This window comes from Zalophus californianus, chromosome 1 (assembly GCF_009762305.2).
Source record: "Zalophus californianus isolate mZalCal1 chromosome 1, mZalCal1.pri.v2, whole genome shotgun sequence".
Classification (NCBI taxonomy): domain Eukaryota; kingdom Metazoa; phylum Chordata; class Mammalia; order Carnivora; family Otariidae; genus Zalophus; species Zalophus californianus.
This window is the reverse complement of record NC_045595.1, coordinates 4,245,561-4,258,394: the sequence shown is the minus strand read 5'-3', so window position 1 is coordinate 4,258,394 and position 12,834 is coordinate 4,245,561. Positions and strand designations below refer to the sequence as shown.

At 59.4% G+C, this 12,834-nt stretch overlaps 1 protein-coding gene and 1 pseudogene across 1 annotated transcript; one reads left to right on the top strand and one right to left on the bottom strand.

Annotated features, from left to right (window-relative positions):
- Positions 1–2,209: 2,209 nt before the first annotated feature.
- LOC118356046 (neurturin-like) lies at positions 2,210–8,615 on the bottom strand. The gene is given in 4 exon segments (XM_035722527.1): positions 2,210–2,662; positions 2,664–2,799; positions 5,693–5,912; positions 8,596–8,615. Coding segments are annotated over 3 exon segments (591 nt in total). The 5' UTR covers positions 5,862–5,912; positions 8,596–8,615; the 3' UTR covers positions 2,210–2,376.
- On the top strand, positions 5,882–12,004 carry LOC118356177 (annotated as a pseudogene).
- Positions 12,005–12,834: the final 830 nt, after the last annotated feature.

Below are 12,834 nucleotides of genomic sequence, written 5' to 3'. Positions count from 1 at the left end.
GGGCCCAGAGATGCTGTTCAACAGCCCACAGGCCCAGGTAGGCCCCCCAAGACCAAGAATGGCCTGGGAGCCTATGTCAAGAGGTGGAAAAACCCTGGAGGCCAAGCCCCACAGTGGGTGGGGGTGGAGACCAGGCTGTCTGGGGGTCCGTGGCAGGGCAGGGCTGGGACAAGTGTAGAGGGAGGGCAGGGACTGCCCACGAAGGAAGGGGAGGAGGGCAGAGTGGGGTGCTGAGCACGTGTAGCGCTGAGAGTGTGTGTGACAAATGCTGACCATGGGGGCTTGGAGCGAGAACCTGGAGAGAGATCCTACTGGTGTGGCCAAACACCATGTGGTGTTGCACATGAGAGGGGACATTGAGGGGGTCCCTCCTAGTGTGCAGTTTCGACCATGGGTGACAACTGAGTGTCTAAGCATAGCGGCCGTGTGTCCACGTATGATCGGACCTGCTAAGCCCATGTAGGTGTCACACTGTGTGTGTGTGTGTGTGTGTGTGTGTGTGTGTGTGTGTGTGTGTGTGTGTGTGCGCTATGGCTTGGCCTGCACACGACCCCAGCCCCGGGGGTGTGTGGGGGCAGCCCCAATGTTTCTGCCCCAATGTTCTGGTGGGCTGGGCTAGCACACTGTGGTTGGGATGTTGGAACTGAGCCAGAGACAAGGAAGCCCAGGTCCCAGGAGACCCTGAGAGGGTGCACAACACAAACACCTCAAACACACACACACACACACGCGCGCGCGCGCGCGCACACACACACACACACACAGGTAGTCAGGCTTCAGGGACCACAGACCTGGGCTCCAAGATCAATTTTCCCAGTTGTGGGCTGAACAACTGCCTCCGTGGCTCAGGGCCATCTGGGATGGGGAAACTGAGGCTTGGCTTCTGCCCCAAGGAGATGGGGACAACAGCTTTCCTGCCACGACTGGGCTGAGTCAGCCCAAACAGAGGAGGAATCCCCTACCCCAAACCTCAGAAGACTCAGGGGAGTGGGGACCCCAGACAGCCTCAGCCCTGAAACTTCCTAACAAGCAGACCACCTGTGGGCCGGCGCCTGGCTGCCCAGCCCTGCTCACAGGACTCCCGGGAAGGCCTGCCTGTTAGCTGCCTCAAGTGTCTCCAGCTGCAGCCGGGGACCAGGGACCAGGGACCAGGGGACGCTTCTGCTGGGCTGCATGATCCTACCTGGGGCAGCTGCTGATCTGGGCCCTCCAGCGTCGGGATGGGGACTGGGGCTGGGAGGGACATGGTGTTGAGACGGTGGCCCTGAGCTCAGATGTGTGGGAAAGAGGGGAGAGGGCCAGTCTAGCGGAACAGTGAAGGAGGGAAGGGGCTCTTTCCGTGGGAGCCTCCGTGGAGTTCGGGGTGAGAGGAGAAGAGAGGGGACCCCGCCCTCAGGAAAGCTGTCTCGGGTGAGAGGGGCATGCACCCTCGAGAACCCCACTCTGAGGTGCAGGAGGGGAGGGTCCATACCCACTGGCCTCCAGGCTGTGAGCCTGGGGGCAGGGCAGTGGCCCCCTGCCCTGCCCCTCCTCAGACCCTGGGATGTGCGGACCCCTCCCCAGGGTCTGAGAACCCAACCCCCTGCGCTGTCTTGGGCCTGCCAAGCGTCAAGGTGACACCGCTTTTTCTGTCCTCCGCGGGGACGCGTCGTAAATCCCCCCAGGAGCTCGGGCCAGGGCTTTTATGGGCCCGGGACCTAGGTCCCTGAGGACCCGGCTCTGCCCCAAGCAGGCGCCGCTTTCGGGCTGGACAGGGCTGGCGCCCGCCCCAGACCTATCCCCACAGGGAGATGGGCAGTGCACATATATTTTTAGCTAGCGAAAGGAGATAGTGGCTCGGTGGCGCTGGACGGGGCCTGAGGAGGCCCTTTCGGGGAGGGAGGCCTGGGTCCATCCGGACCTCAGACTCGTCATCTGCATTTGGCTCCCTCTTCCCATCCGGAAGCTCACCTTACGGGGTGGTGGCCGTGGGACACGTCAGGAAGGGGTACAGGGACCCGCAAGAAAGTGGGAAGGACGGCCCCTGCCGACATTCCTCCCACTCACACCGATTTCCTTCGTGTACCACGGGAAAAGGACCGTCTCTGCGCCCACCAGCTGGTACCTGCCCCATCCCCCTCTGCCCAGTGGAGCTGGCTCCCCCACCCCACACAGGCTCGTGTCCCTCCGAGAGGTGGGCACCCCCGGAACGCGGAATCACGACCCAGGATCCATTTTCCACACTTTATCTCGGTGCAGCTACTGGAGAGTCCCGAGGCCTGGAGGGCACCTCCTGCGCACGCGCAGTCTGCCGGCCGCGGACCTTGCCAGGCGGGACGGTGGGCGCCGCGGCGCGGGGGGCGTGGCCGCCGTCTCGCCGGGCCCGGTGAGGTAGGGTCAGACGCAGGCACACTCGCGCGCCGACAGCTCGTGGACCGTGTGGTAGCGGCTGTGTGCGTCCAGGAAGGACACCTCGTCCTCGTAGGCCGTCGGGCGGCAGCAGGGCTGCGCGCGCACCCGCTCCCGCCGAACGCGCCGCCCCTGGCGAAGCCGCCGCAGCCCCAGGTCGTAGACGCGCGCAGCCGCCTCGCAGGCGCCTGCGCAGTAGCGGAACAGCACCGTCTCGTCGGACGCGTAGCCCAAGCCCAGCTCGCTCACGCGCATTTCCAGCTCGCGCAGCCCGCGGCCGCGTCCCCGATCGCGCGCGCGCGCGCCTCCGCCGGGGCCCCGCCCGACGGCGCGGACGCGGGGGCCTGCCTGCCCAAGGCGTCAGCTGGCGCAGCTCCACCGCGTCCGGGGCGCCCTGCAGCAGTGCACGATCTGCGAGGAGAGAGAGAATGAGAGAGAGAGAGAGAACCGGGTGGGTCGGTGGCTGGCTGGGGGGAGAGCCCCCGACCCCCGTTGTTCCGCTCGGAAAACAGCCCCTTGCTAGCGCACCCTCCCGACACAGCTTCTCAGCTCCCTGCTACATTCCCAAGCATGTTCCCTCTCTGGGCGCCGTGGGGGATGCCTGTGCAGAGCCCCCGCGCTGGAGCCCCATGACTCCCAACAGCCCTCTCTGGACCGTACCGCTGTGGTGGACGCTCAGAACCTGGCTCGTCCTTTCCGGTGCCCCCGAGCGCTTTCCAGCCTGCCCCACGCTGAGCTGAGCTCGCCCCCGTGTCTCACTTCCTATGGTCGTCCCCACGCCCACATTCTCCGTGGACCCTGGCCCTTTGTTCTGCTTTCGCTGAGCTGCTCCCACCTCTTTGCAGAAAAGGAAGGGAGGGCTCAGCTGGGGCTGTAGTGATCCAAATCCCTGTGCCCGTGGGCCCCCAGCTGGCCCCACCCCTCTGCTGGGATGCCCCGGGTAACTGGCACCCCCTGTGTGACCAGTGTTGGGGAGCTGCATCCCATGCTTCAAGCACTCACTTGTTGGTTGAGCTGATAATGAGTCTCCGGCTCACTCTTTGGGGGCCCCACCCCATGCCCCCCACCGTGTCCCTCCTGCTCCCCCGCATGCTGGGACTGATTTTCTTCATGCACAGTATACCAAATCGGGGCGTTTGGGCTGTTCAGAACGCGCAGAGGATAACACCAGCAGGCACAGAGGCCTGCACGTGAGGACCGTGGGGGGGAGGCAGCAGGGAATGTCACGGCCTCCCCCGTGTTACAGGTGAGACAACGGGCATCCATTAGGGCAGAGACTGGCCCAAGGCCACAACACTAGCAGGTGGCAGAGCGAGAGACACAAGCCCGAACAGCCTTGTTCCCGCCTCCATCGTGTGCCCAACTTTGGCCCACGGCCAGTCCTCTGCTCCCACGGTTGCCAGGAGGTGCCCGGAGTCACAGATTCCCAGGGCCCCGGAGCCTAAATTTATTTCCCAGGCGGCTGGGCTGCCCCAGTACTCTGCAGCCTCGGGAGAGCCTCGTAGACATGCCAGTGGCAGGTGGCGCTGAGAGTGGAACTGCAGGCAGGGGCTCCCAGTCTCTGAGCAAGTGGCAGGCATGCCTGTGGTTGGGAGAGGAGACCCTGAGTTTATCGCCTGCATGCCCCCAAGGCTGGCACCCCTGGCCCTCAAAAGAAATAGCTTACAGGGAGACGCCAGGGTGAGGGTGTGTCCGTTTCCACAGGGGGTCTCAGGAATCAGACAGACCCCAGTTGTGAGCCTTGCTCTGCCACTTTCAGCCCTGTTTCACTTCAGGCAGGTGATGGTCCTGCTCTGTGCCTCAGTTTCTCTGTCTGCTCAAGGAGCCTTGCAGACAGTTCCGCTCTGGCCGAGGCCGGGACAGTGGAAAGTGGGCATCAACTGAGCAACATGTTCCCAGTTCTTGAAGTCCAGGGGCAGGACTTGGTGGCCAGCACCGTCTGCTCTGGGGTTAGGTTCCAGCCTACCTCACTTATGGTGCCTAAAATTCCATGTCGTGTGCCCGCCCCTAAGGTATACATCTACACAGATATTCGGGGGGCGGGGCGGGGGAGGATGCCAGATAAAGTACAGATGCCCAGTTACATTTGAATTTCAGATAAACTGAATAATCTCTTGGTATATGTGTCCCTGCTTCCCTCCAGCAGGCCTGGCCACCTGCACAGGGTCTGGAACACAGAGATGAGATCAGCAATAGCCCCCCGCACACCCCGATCCGCACCCCGATCCCCACCCCCGCGCTCCCACCGTCCCAAGCCTGAAATTCCACCATCAGCGCGTTGGTCTCAGGACCTAACACTAGGACACTGGGGGGATCAGCGGCCACTCCCTTCCCTTCGTAGCGACTGTGCCCAGGGACAGGATGCAGGGTGGGCAAGCACCCGCCCAGGGGCCGAGACCCCTCCTGCTGACCGAGATCCCACCGTCGGTGTTGTGCCCAGGTTCTAAGCTAGAACTAGGCTCCCCCCCACCCCGCCCCGGATTTCTGGAACCCAGTGTCTTGGGAAGGACTTTGCCGCCTTCAGGAGGAAGCGGCGGGCGGAAGTGGAGCCCGTGCCTGAGGCCACCCTTGTCCATTGTAAGGACAAGAAAGGAGGATTGTGTGGGCCGGCGGGACGGGCGCGGACTTGCACACAGGCTGCACGCAGCGCAACCCCGCGGGCGCCATGCACGCGCCGCGCCCGCGCCCCCACCTCGGTGGGCGGCGCGGCGCCCGCGTGGACACGCGCGCGCGCACAGGAGGTCGGGACCGCACCCTACCCCGGGCCGGCAGGCGGGGCAGCGGCCGGCGCCAGGGAGGAGTGGGGAGTTGGGCCGCGAGGGGGGCGTTTCCACATCTCCACCGCAGGGCCTTTTCCCGCGTCCATCTCTCCCAACCTTGTGTCTGTCTGTCTCTGTGCGTCTCTGTCTCTGTTTCTCTCCCCATTTCTACGTCTCTCGGGGTCTCCCCTTCCCCCTCGGTCCCTGTCCACGGGGCAGGTCAGTGGGGACTCGGATCCAGCCTCCCTGTCCCACATCACGCGCTGCGCATGGGAGCCCCCCGGGGGGGATGCCCAGATCTAATCTCCATCTGGATCCCTGGCCCCTCAGGGCCAGAGCCTAATTCCTCGTGACAGCTGAGCCCAGAGACCCCCAGCTCCCAGCGATCCCCCCCCTCGACCGCTTGCCACCCCTGCCAGGTCATTGGGGGATTTGCACCCTCTCCTCACCCCATCCAAATTAAGCCTCTGTGGCCCCTGCATGAAATTCCACCGTGTGGCCGCCCCTGTATCGGGGCAGCTGACCCACGTCGGGGCCCGGCTTACACTGGGCCAGGCGGGCGATCCGGGCGTCCAGGGTGCGAGGCGGCCGGCGCAGTGGGGTCAGCGAGGGTCCCAGGTGGTGACTGAGGAGCAGGCCGTCCCGACACATCCAGATGGAGAGCACCGAACTGCAGAGCACCGAGGCCAAGGCTGCCGCCTTCCAGCGCTGCATCCTCGGCCTGCGGGCACGCGATGGTCAGCCCCACGGCCTCCGTCTGTCTGTCTGTCAGGCAACAAACGGGAACACGGCGCTGGGCCAGGCACCGGGGACACGGTGCGGCCCCTGATTTCAAGCCACTTCTGCTTAATGATCAGTAATAACGTAGACATGATTCATCAAGGAACCCTTGAACAAGGTTGCGAAAAAATGCTGCCCAAGAAAGGAGTGGGCACTGTGCCAGGAGTAGCAGGGGACCCACCCCCATCTGGGGGGTCCCAGAGTGCTTTTCTGAGGATTGATGAAAGTTGAGCCTTGACCAAAGGTAGGAGTCGGCCAGGCACAAGAGAATGGCAGCTCAGGCAGGGGGAACAGCTGGTGCAAAGGTCCTGAGGCTGGATTAAGGTTGGCCAACGCAGCTAGGAGGCTGGAGTGGCCAGAGCCCAGTGAGCTTGGCGGGGGTCGGGGCGGGGGGGGGGGGGGGGGGGGGCAGCCTGGAACTAGGTGAGGGCGCTCCCAGCAGGGGGCACTGTGGGACTGGGGCATGGAGAAGAGAATGTGCTCTAATGTGTTCCTAACATATTGGGGCCCTTGGGAGTGACGTCCTGCCCCTCTCTGAGCCTGGGTCTCCAGAAAGAGATCAACTGATGCCCAGAAGCGGGCATCGATGGACCAAAGCTGCCCTCGACCCACCACCCCCAGGCCTCTGCTCAGGCCGGTCCTCCCACCCAGCACATTCTCTTCTCCTCCTCCCCACTCCCCTCCCCCTCTCAGTCTCAGCTCGGAGGGCGTCTCCCCCAGGAAGCCTTCTCTGGCTGCTCCTACCCGCGCCGTCCCCCCTCCCCAGTCCCGGGTGGGCGCAGGTGTGCACGCTCTGGGCCACCACAATGGCCTGAGCTTCTCCCGATGAGGCACTGGTGACTCAGTGCTGGCACCGCCGGTGCCTAGCCCGGCGCACTGGGTGCACACAGTAGGTGTTTCGTAACGCATGCGCACTCCCGCCCACCCGGTCAGAGCCCCTCCCGCCGCCGGGCGCCCCCGCCCGGGTTTACATTCCCGGGCCTGGCAGCCCAGTGGCGGCCCGCGCGGGGCCTGGCGGCCTGCCCGGTGTAAACATTTACACGGAGCATTGAAAGCCGCGCTGGATGCCGGTCAGCGCCTGGGCTCGGCCGTGGGGTGCCGGGCGCCCCCACGCGCGCCCCTCGGGCGGCTCCGGCTGCTGGCCACTGTGCCGAGCCGGCATTTGCGTGCGATTTGCATTGCAGTTTTGCATGGACCCCGCACTGGGGGGTTTGGCGCCTCGGGTCTGGAACCGCCTCTCCCCCCAGCCACCCCCCTCCCCGTTGGAAGCGCTGGCGCAGGACCTACAGCCGCCAGACAGTAGCCGGGGACATTTATTAAGCGCCTGCTGTGTACCAGACCGGGTGCCGAACCCACGAAGGAGGCAGCATGATCTCCATCTTACAGCTGGGGAAAATGAGGCACAAAGCAGGTAGGGGCTTATCCAAGGTCACAGCTAGACAAGCATCTGGGATTCGAACCCGGTTGCAGGGGCTGCGCTGTGCTTGGCAGCCTTGGAGTCCCTCTGAGGACTTGCTCGGCTTGGGGGTGTTTGGATAGGGCCGTTTTGGGGACTGCTGGTGGCGCTGGCAGAGAATGAGCTCCCCCACACGGGAGCGTGAGAGAAAGCCGGGCCAGCCTGCAGATCGGAGGGCACTTGACCGCGCCTGGCGTGCTGCAGGAACACTGGTGGCCCATGCGGCTGGAACAGAGTGAGCGGGGCGGAGGGAGGGGGAGGGGAGGCCGGGGAGGGGCCCCGCCCGGCCAGGTCACGCAGGGCCTTGGGGCCGCGGGGAGATCATCTCATTGTCAAGCTTGTGCAGCAAGGGGAGGACAGCCCTCGAAGTTGTCAGGTGTCCAAACCCGCCCCTTGGCTCTAAAGGAGCACCTACTTTATGCTTTGGGGGCACAGAGCCCTCCCTGCACGCCCAGCACCCTGTCTGCTCTCACACCCACGTCCTGCCGGGGTGTGCCTCGGTTTCCCTGTTCGGCTGGAACGAGGCCCCTGCACCGCACCAGGCTCTGGTCCTGGGTTTCCGCTGAGGGCTTCGCATGGGGGCGGGGGGGCTGAGAGGCCGGATGGGCCCGGAGACGGCCTGGCCACGGGAGCCCCTGGTGTCTGTCCTTGGAGCCGCAGACCCCCCGGAGCTCTGATGGGGGGCAGGAAAGCAGAGGGCCAAGGGTGGAGGGGGCCCAGTAGGTGCGGCTGATAAGCGTCTGTTAACAATGGGCCTTTCAGTAAGGGGGTCACCCAACTGGTTTGTCTGTGGCACGGACCTGACCCAGAGGGGTGCTGCGGGGTGTGGCGCGCGGCGCGGGGAGGGGGCCCGGTGTGCACCATGCGCGTCTCTGCGTCCTGGAGGCCCCTGGTCCTGGGAGGAGGACTCACAGCACACGTGGGGGCGCACAGTCACTCGCACTCGGCCTTCTTGTCCTCGGTCACACACTTGGGTGCTCTCACTCCCCTGCGCACCCGGACAGTCCTGCACCCACACCCCGGGACACGCTGTCGCATGCACGCTCCAACACTGTCCCACTTACACTCCCTGTTTTCATACTCACCAACTCCAACTCGACGGGGCTCGCACACTGAGGGGTTTTCCCACGCACGTGGGCATTTTCACACATGCTGGAAACACCTGCACGGGTGGGTGTTCTCGCACGTCCATCCATATAGGGGCACACTTACGCACGAGGTCACTGGCACACTCGGACGCCCGACATTATCTCATTTACGTCCTGAAACATGATTAAACGGACACACTGGAACTCAGTCACACGCAAACACGTCAGCAGTAGCAGAGCCACACACTGATGTCCCCCCTCACATACAGGAGCACTCACACCTGGGCATATTTATCCTCACACTCACATTATGACCCTTGAAGATGAGGATGTTCACACATCACTGTATTCCACAAACTCACACTGTCATACTTGGGCATTTTCCGTGACATTCACACGCTGTTACACGTGAATAAGTGGATTTTAAAAAGTGCCAGGATAATTAACATACAGCATTATATTAGTTCGGGTATACAATATAGGCATTCGACAATTCTGTACATTTCTGGGCATTAGGATCCCCATGCCCTAAATCCTCCATCTCCCTACCCCTCTGCCCTCTGGTAACCACCACTGTGTTCTCTGTAGTTAAGAGTCTGTTTCTTTGTCTCTCTTTTTCTTTGTTTTTTTTTTTTTGTCCTAAATTCCACATCTGAGTGAGTGAAATCATAGGGTATGTGATTATGAAATCATAGGGTATATGAAATCTGCGTGACTGATTTCACTTAGCATAATACCCTCTAGATCTGTCCATGTTGTTGCAAATGGCCACATTTCATTTTTTTTATGGCTGAATACATCCCATTGTATATACGTACCACATCTTCTTTATCCATTCATTGATCAATGGACACTTGGGCTGCTTCCATCATTCGGCTATTGCAAATAATGCTGCAATAAACATAATGGTGCACATATCTTTTTGAATTAGTGTGTTTGTATTCTTTGGGTAAATACCAAAGAATCATATGGTACTTTCATTTTTAATTTTTTGAGGAACCTCCATACTGTTTTCCAGAGGGGCTACACCCGTGTGCATTCCCACCACAGTGCATAAGGGTTCTCCTTTCTCCGCATCCTCGCCAACACTTGCTGTTTCTTGTGTTGTTGATTTTAGCCCTTCTGACAGGTGTGAGGTGGTATCTCATTGTGGTTTTCATTTGCATTTCCCTGATGATGAGGGACATCGAGCATTTTTCATGTGTCTGTTGGCCATCTGGATGTCTTCTTTGAAGAAATGTCTGTTCATGTCTTCTGCCCATTTTTAAATGGATTGTTCTTTGTTTGGGTTTTTTGGTGGTGTTTTGTTAGTTCTTTATATATTCTGGATATGAACCCCCAATCAGCTATGTCACTTGCAAATGTCTTCTCCCATTCCATAGAAGTCTTTTAGTTTTGTTGCTTGTTTCCTTCACTGTACAGAAGCTTTTTATTTTGATGTAGTCCCAATAGTTTATTTTTAATTTTATTTCCTTTGCCTTGGAAGACCTATCTAGAAAAACGTTGCTATGGCTGATGTCAGAGACATTACTGCCCGTGCTTTCTTCTAGGATTTTTATAGTTTCAGGTCTCACATTTAGGTCTTTAATCCATTTTGAGTTTATTTTGGGGCATACTGTAAGAATGTGGTCCAGTTTCATTCTTTTGCATGTAGCTGTTCAGTTTTCCCAACACCAAATGCAGAAGAGACTCCCTTTCTCCCCAATGTGGATTTTGGCCTCCTTTGTGGAAGATTAATTGCCCATATAATCATGGGTTTATTTCTGGCCTTGAATCAGTGGCTTTTTCACTCTTCACAGCTGCCTAGTATTTTATTCTAGCGAGAGACCCCAATTTGACCAGCCCCACACTGATGGACATGTAGCTGGTACAAAACACGCTGGTTGGCACTTCCCTGGCATTTGAGCCAATCCCTCTAGAGAAGGTGGGTTCATTTTAAATTATGATGCCCACCAGTTTTCCATTCTTAGAAATTCTACAGTAGCCTATACTTTTGATAGAAATATAACAGGTCACACATATACTTAATATTTTTCAGTAGCCACATTTTCAGAAATGTAAAAAAACAGTGAAATTAATTTTAATAAGGCTGTCTTCAACCCACTGGATTCTAACTAGTATCATTTCCATGAGTAAGTGATATAAACATTATTGTTATCTACATTGTTTCTTTGGACACCTTGGAAATCTGGTGTGTCTGTTACATTTGGTATGCTTCAAATTTGGACACTGTTTTCATCAACGATCCTTGATCTGCATTTAGACTCCATAAGATGGATAGTTGAAGAAGCAGATTTGCACATCCAGGATGTTCCAAATATACTTCAAAGGTATGCAATCATTGAATTGACTATCTGAGGTTGCGTTTGGTTTTGTTTGATCTTCCTTTTTATTTAAAGACTTTAAGTCATCTCTGCACCCAACGTGGCGCTCAAACTCACAACCCCGACATCAAGAGACGCACCTCTGCCGACTGGGCTACCAGTGCCCTACTTTCTATTTTGAAGTTGTTTTTCACTCAGAGAAGAGAGTATCAGTTTTTAAATTTAAATTAGCATAAAAAACGCTGTTTCTCAGACAAAACGGCCACATTGCAAGGGCTCCATGGCCTTACAGGGCCAGCGGCCGCCGAATCTGATGGTGCAGAGACAGAGCCTTTCCCCGACTGCAGAAAGCCCTGTGGGACGGTGCCTGCTGTGTGAGGAGCTCCACCTGCAAAGCGGCAGAGGAGCTCGGGGTTAGGTCAGGAAGGGAGACTTTAGGTTCTGGATCATAATGGCTCTAGCCGGGGTTCAAGCCTCAACTCCCGGGCACTGGGGAAGTCTGGGAAGGGCTGGGAGGGGCAGGGTCAAGGTGGGAGCTGAGAGCCTTGGGACCTACCGCAGCCCCCTGGGGAGCCCTCCCCAGATACAGAGGCTGTGCCGCCTGACGGCTGGGGAGCCTGGGCTCTGGGGTTGGGATTCTGGCTCGGCCTTGTCTCCCGCCGAGTCACGTGCCCCCAGTGTGCTCACCTATAAACTGCCAAAAACCAACAGTGCCGACCCCAGGGCTAACGAATGTCACTTTGGAAACCCAGGTGTGGCCACAGGCGTGGGCTGTCGTGTTTCTCCTCAGTGATGCTCTCTCCACTGTCCCCCCCCACACAGTCTCTCCACAAGTTTTACCTAGCTTTCGAGAACTCTCTGCATCTTGACTACATCACAGAGAAGCTGTCCATGGAGATCCTCCTGGAGGAGGCCTCCTGGGGGCCTGCACCATACCGTGGTGCTGGGTCCGAGCAGGAGGAACCACAAGAAATTCCTGCCTCCCGATGCCTTCTTCCACATCAGTGACTTCCAGAGCCCCAAGGAACTGGCCCAGTACCTGCTGCCGCTGGACAAGGACCACACCCTCTACCTCGGCTACTTCTGCTCACGGGAGACCCTGCGGCCTCCATCCTTCAGCAGGGCCCTGATGTTCTGCAAGGCTGCTGGCGGCTGCAGGAGGATTCCCCCTACCCGGCGGTGCCCAGCGCAGCCTCCTGGTTCACGTGAGCTGGCCAGCCTGGGGTGTGGGCTGCTCCAGACACACCTGCTGGGGACCTCACTGCCAGGGTGGTGGCTCACTGATTGCTGGGGAGCTCACTGAGCTGGGGCTTCCCTTATTGAGCACCTGTGTGGCCAGGAGATCAGCTCTAAGGGATCCTACCTCCCAGGAGCCTCACCTCCGGGGGTCTCACCTGCTGGGGACCTCGGTTGTTGGGGACCTCGCCTGCCTGGGGACTCACCGGCCAGAGGAGGGGCATCCCCACCTGCTGGGAATCTCACGTGCTGGGATCTCATTTACCTGGGACTTCACCCACCCGCACTATGCTGCCAGGACATCGGCTCTAGGGACCTTACCTGCCAGGGGCCTCACCTCCTGAGGGGCCTCACCTTCTGGGAACCTCGGCGGTTGGGGACGTCACCCGCTGGGGATCTGAAACAGGTCATCTAGCCTCACGGGGACTCACTTGCTAGGAGCCTCACTGAACTGGGGTGTCACCTGCTGCACCCCTCACCCACTAAAACTCCCCTTGGGGTCCCACTCACTGGTGAGGGGTCTGCTAGATTTGCTTGTGGTTATCATTGCTGTTGCTCACTGCCTGCAGGGCATGCGGAGGGACGATACTGGCACCATTCTCCGGATGGGAATGCTCCGAGGAAAACCGATGTCTTCTCCCTTATTTTAGAACAGCGGTTTGCACCCAGGGCGACTCTGCCTGCCCGGGCACACTCGGCAAAGGCTTGGGAGGCTCGTGCTTGGCACAGCTGGAGATGGGCTGAGAGCATCCAGTGGGTGGGGCCCAGAGATGCTGTTCAACAGCCCACAGGCCCAGGTAGGC